This window comes from Falco rusticolus, chromosome 10 (genome assembly GCF_015220075.1).
Source record: "Falco rusticolus isolate bFalRus1 chromosome 10, bFalRus1.pri, whole genome shotgun sequence".
Classification (NCBI taxonomy): domain Eukaryota; kingdom Metazoa; phylum Chordata; class Aves; order Falconiformes; family Falconidae; genus Falco; species Falco rusticolus.
In genome coordinates this window covers 15,166,573-15,172,404 of record NC_051196.1, presented here as the reverse complement: position 1 = coordinate 15,172,404, position 5,832 = coordinate 15,166,573, and the positions used below count along the sequence as shown (strand labels likewise).

General features: G+C 45.5%; 1 protein-coding gene across 1 annotated transcript; it reads right to left on the bottom strand.

Annotated features, from left to right (window-relative positions):
* Nucleotides 1–3,637: 3,637 nt before the first annotated feature.
* FANCF (FA complementation group F) lies at nucleotides 3,638–5,044 on the bottom strand. Its single transcript, XM_037402433.1, has one exon. The coding sequence runs from the start codon at nucleotides 5,012–5,014 to the stop codon at nucleotides 3,905–3,907; it is 1,110 nt and encodes a 369-aa protein (XP_037258330.1). The 5' UTR covers nucleotides 5,015–5,044; the 3' UTR covers nucleotides 3,638–3,904.
* Between the last annotated feature and the right edge of the window lie 788 nt (nucleotides 5,045–5,832).

Below are 5,832 nucleotides of genomic sequence, written 5' to 3'. Positions count from 1 at the left end.
TTTTTCAAAGACAGCAGAACTAAAGTTAACCATACAACTGTAACTTTGCTTTCTAGATAAACAGTATCCGAAAATACTACTGCCATATGATCAAAATATTAGTCTGTCTTCATGACCTTAAATATTCTCTTACATGCAGGGGGGGACAGGGACAACACACACCCAACAAACCCCCAAAACTCATCATTGTCACTGAAGAAGATTAGATCCTTATTCACGTAGTTTCGGGGGTGGGGAGAAGAAACCTTGTGTGCAAAACAAGAATTCACTTAAATGCATTGTTAAATTTGAACATTTTGACTGGACATTCTGAATTTAACATGCGTTTTTTCAATCACAATCAGGCTCATGTATTCATCTGAGAGTACTCTGGTTATATTTTTTTTTCTAAATGAATAATTCATTCTACACCGTCTATCCTTATTCTACTATCGAGAACAGGGGCCCTCAAACTTTTTAAACAGGGGGCTGGCGTGCGGATGAAGTGGCAGAAAGTTATATCTGCGGCTGCTCGGTTTCCCCCCACAACCCCTGGCAGGGGGGTTCTGTAAATACCAGGGGCCGTATCCAGCCTGCGGGCCGTAGTTTGAGGACCCCTGACCAAGATACATACTGCCAGTTACCAAAAGAACATGTTTTCTTCTAGACTGTGCTTAGTAGGGTTATTACAAGGTAAACGGACAGGTCACCAGAAAAATAATTTAAAAAGTATACAAGTAACCAGACACCTCCTAGTATGTCTATCACTTGTGGAGGCTTACTGTACCATTTGATAAAAGGTAAAATGTTTCCACTTACTACTTAAAAAAAAAAAAAAAGTGTTCCTGTTTTTGAAGGGTGGTAAGGGTCGAGAAATGAATCAGGAAAATTTTACTTGCCCAATAATTAGCTAAGATGGATACATTTTGCTACTATTGATATTTTTTTAATCGTTGTTTTAACAGAAAAAATAGTAGAGATCTGTTTCTCTTTATTAGTAAAAAAAAAAAAAAAAAAAGAGAAGGCAGCGGTAGGGGAAGAGCTTGTAGTACTTCCCATGATAGCATGATAGCTGAGATTGTTTAGGTCAAGAGTTTGCAGACATCACACTTCTTCCTTTCCTGTTTATATTTTTATTAAAAAAGGAGTTCCAAAATTTTTTCATTAATCGTCATTTGCACAGCTACTTGGCAAACTTGACGAGCATGCTGAAATAATAGGGGATGTGGACTGGTGCATTTATTTCAATAGAAGCCATATGGATTTTGGAATTCGGTAATCATGGATCTGGCACCTCTTTATAATGTATTTGGGACAGATTAGAACATTTTTGTGAAATTGCTATAAGCAGGTGCTTCTGCCTCACAAAGGCTAAACTACCTTTTACTATTCAGGTTTCCTATGAAGAGGACAGAATTGGAAATCAAATATATATGGTCTACACTCGCCTATGCCTTGCCTGCCCCTTACAATTATTTCTTTCTTAATAAAGTCACGCTGAAGGGCTTATTACTTCTTAGCTACTCTAGTAGAAGATTCTGCAGTTGCAGTTAGCAACTAAAAGGCGTAATAATTATTTGGAAAGACGACATCTGTCTTCAGCAACTGAATTTTATAAGAGAAAGCTTATCAAAAAGCAAGACTTGAAATAGTGCAAGCATAAACTGACTACAAGCATCAGGTTTCTCCAAGAAATAGTTAAAAGTTGCTATGAGATTTAATTCATGGTCAACAAGCTGAGTACATTGGGAAACATATCTACCCTGACAAGCAAACCCAAAACTTGACTCTCATCGGCATTTGTCACAGACTCAGGTACAAGGGAACAGCAAGTTCTTAACTAGTTGAGATCAATTATCCCTCACTATGAGAGGGAATGCCAGAAGCTTCTACCCAACTTGTCCCATTAGGTCTCCATGCAGAAGAAAAGAATACCGATAAAATTAGTTTTGTTACTATAACATGTGTAACACTACTTCAACATTTGATATTCATCCCTAACATATAGCTGTATAGAGAAGGGAATGGCTTGCACTAGTATCTTTGGGTATATCATTCATTAGGAACCGCTGATAGCGGAAAGTATTCTAACAGACAAAAAACCTTATGCCTGTTAAAAGCGTTAAGAGCAAGCTCAAGTGGAGTTTCCATACCAAATGCCAAAACTACATAACGCAGGGAACTGTTGCTAGACAACGTAAGTTCAAACCTCTTGCTTTATACTTCCAAGCAGTTTTAAACACTTAGGAGATAGTGTTCATATTCCTTTCGATACCACAGAAACACTGACCAAGTCCTGAGGTCCACTAACACAGTGCTGTCTTTTAAGACTGAACAGGACCACAAGCTCCAGAAGGGGGGCCAATCCCATTTAAAAAAAGAGCAAGAGAACTGCCACAGCTCTAGCTGTTGCTTTTATAATATGTTCATCTGCCAATCTTGACAACTTCACTGCTTCACTGACATGATGTAGCAAAGAATCCAAAGAAAATAGCCATATTTTTGATAGGAGATTAGCAGCATGTCCTTTTAACTATTTAAAGAGTGCTACCCTTGAGCATATCTTTTTTTACATGAGGGGGAAGAATAAGATCTTACATGTGTCTTTTACTATTTCTATAAATGTTAGAGTAGGCATTCTTTCTTTTCCCAGATAAACACTATGCAACCCCTTGAACTACTCATTTCCCTTTCAGATTCAGAAGATCTTTCCCCCTCCAGTTTTGTGGTGAAAAAATATCTGCCATAGTTGTATATGCTGGTTTATGCTGTAATACAAACTATTAATTACCTTCAATCCAGTTTATACTTTCTAATATCTTGTTAGTTTTAAAGCTTATAAGCAGTAACAAAGCACTTTAACTCTTCCTAAAGAGACTTCAGCAACAGAGGAAAGAGATGTCTCAAGTGATCTTGCAAGTTTAAGAACAGGGGCTACACGAACTCTTTGACAGGTACTCCACACAAAAGATTAATGAAGACCTCTTTCTGTGGTATTCACACACATTTCTCCCATGTTCCTCAACTATTCTCTTATCACACTGTTAACTCTTAGAAATAATTGCTTACAGAGTTAAATATACATGGACACGTTACCTCTGCATTACAATACTCCTTTTAAATGACAGTGATAAGGTAAGACAGAAACTACCCTGATCAAGTGTTGTCCACAGAAACTGATGAAACAGAAAAGAATAAAGAAAAAAAAATTGTCATCTCTTAAAAAAGTTTGTTGCCCACTCACTTCTGCTCCACAATAGAAATCATGTAACAGATCATCAAAAAGGGAAGAAAACCACACAGAACACCCCACCTTTTACTGCCATTTTCTTAAGAAATACTTGCATATCATATAGTAGAGCAACTAATAAAGCCTTCTAATTTTGGAACTTTTCAATAAACTTCCCAGTTGGCTTCCTCTCACCTTCACTTAGACCCAGGGGGCAAGTCACGTGCCAGAGCTATACAAGCACGAAAGTGGCCACCAGAGCAGACAGCCCAATGAAGATAACCACGACTATATTAACTCTGTATTTAGGGTTTTCATGTTTGAAACTCCACCTTCCCTTCGAGCTTTTGGTTAGCCTCCCACAGTTAGACACTCCACTGTCATGACCATATCTGAACTATAATATATTCTCAACAGAAAACTATTCTGTATTTGAAACAGAATGCATTTTCTTCATTTTATTAGGTAAGCAGAAAGTACTGAAAAGACATTTCCTGCAGTGACCAGAAATGAGAGCACAACTACAAGAAAGCACCAGGCCTCCCTGAGAGAATTCATATGCAGTCAGAAACAGCAGTCACAACAGTGCTTGGTTTTCAACCCCAAGTGAGGTATGATTTTCTTATCTTTCAAATCAAAGAGTTAAGCAAATTTGCTGGATTTCAGAAGTTTTCACATTGCTTTTGCATTCACGCGTCAGCGCTCAGCTTCTTTCCTCAGATATTCCTCTACTTCCATCAGTAAGTCAGTCCACACACTTAGGCCACAGACTTTAAAGTCTCCATCCTGTGCCTTCAGGAGTTTCAGAGCGGCTTGAGTCTGTCCCCCGAGTAGCACAGATCCCCGACAGAGGTACCCGAAGCGCTCCCTCAGCTCCTCCCAGGACAATCCAGCTTTGTCAAGACAACTTTTAACCCACCGTCCCTGCAAGGGGTCATAGAGCAAGAGGCTTCCCCAGGTGGTTAAGAGGTCCAAATAAGGTCTGCTTAACTGGGAATAGTGACCAGCAAGGGAAGCAAGAAGGGAGCCTGGGAGGAAACGGCAGAAGGCAGAAAATCGCTCGAGATTCCCCAGCAGCCAGGAAAGCAGGGGCCCGGCAACACCTTCACCTCCTGTTGCACTCGCCTGGTTTCCGTCTAGGCTGTTCCCATCCCGACCCCCGCCTCCGGCCTGCTCAGAGCTACTGCCCTGCCCCAGCAGCAGCAGCGCCGCCGCCACCACCCGGAAGGCCCGGGGCTGGGGAAGCTGCTCCAGGACACCTGAGAGCCAGCGTTGCCGCCCCTCGGCCTCGCTGGCCAGCACGATCTCCTGCTCCTCCTCCCGCAGCCGAACCAGAAGAAGCTGCGCCTCCGCTTGCAGCTGCGGCTCAGTCCCCTCCAGGGACCGCGGCGGGCCGCCGGGCAGCGCCAGCAGGCGGGAGGCGGCCTTCCGGCGGGCGAGGAGAGGCAGGCTGCGGGGCTCGGCGTCGGCCTCCGCACCCGGAGGCTGCAGCAGGCAGAGCAGCAGGCGGCGGCAGGCGGCGGGCGGCAGAGCGCGGTTCTCCAGCAGAGCCAGGCCCAGCAGCTGCGGGCAGCGTCCCAGCTGCGGGAAGCCGAGCAAAAGGCTCGGCTGACCCCGCCGCAGCCGCCGCCCAAGGGCCTCCCGGAGCCGAGGCCGGGTGAGGAAGCGATCGTGGAGATGCTGGAAATACCGGCCCCACTCAAGAGCCCTGTCCAGGATCTGAGCGTCCCAGTCCCGCACCAGCGCGGAGCGGGAGACAGCCAGGAGCGCGGGCAGCTGCTCCACCTGCGCTAGTACAGCCTCCATCGCGCGCGGCTCCGGTCTTGGCGCCACCGGTTTGAGCAGAACTGCCGCCTCTCGGCGGGAACCAGAGCCAATCCCGCGCCTGGGAGGGAGGGCCTCTGTAACTCTATTGGCTGAATCGGACGTCAAGCCGATGTACGAGGATCTTCCCTTAAAGGAGACTTTAACCGCCCTCCCGCATTTGTCTCGCATCTCTCAGAGAACGGCGGCAGAAACCGAGGCGAATCAAAGTTAAAAAGCGAGCGCGGTTACGAAGTTAAAACAAACTGCAGGAAACCGCCAAGAGATTTGGAATAAGCCATAGAAAAACATCCCTAAATTCCCCTTCAAAAACAAAGTTCTTCAGGAGCAAATGTCCCATGCCTCACATTTGAGGGTATTTCCCTGTTTCCTGTGATACATCCATAAGCTGTGGCCGAGCTCAGCTGAGCTGGCTTTCCAGCGCTGCCTGCAGCTCAGCACCCTGCCAGGGCCAAACCCTGCCCAGCCCACACAGCTGGGCTCGCTTCACTGGCCTGCCAGCTAAAGGCTCTGGCACTTGTTAGTGGCTCCTCAGGGTACCTGTCCTTCCATGCGTACCAGAGCTAGGCCTCTGACTGCCTGCAGAGGTAATGGCTAACACCTATGGCGTTAGCCCTCACAGCCATGGTTTCCTACATGGACATGGTAGAAACATGCCACAAGCACTGCTTTCTAGTGAGGGGACCCCTTCCCTCTCTCCCGCTTCTGACGCCTGAAGAACAGTTTTACATGGCAGGCTGGGGCTATTAGGCACAGCTCACAGGACGCAGCTTACCTGTTGGAGCGATTCTTCCTGGGTG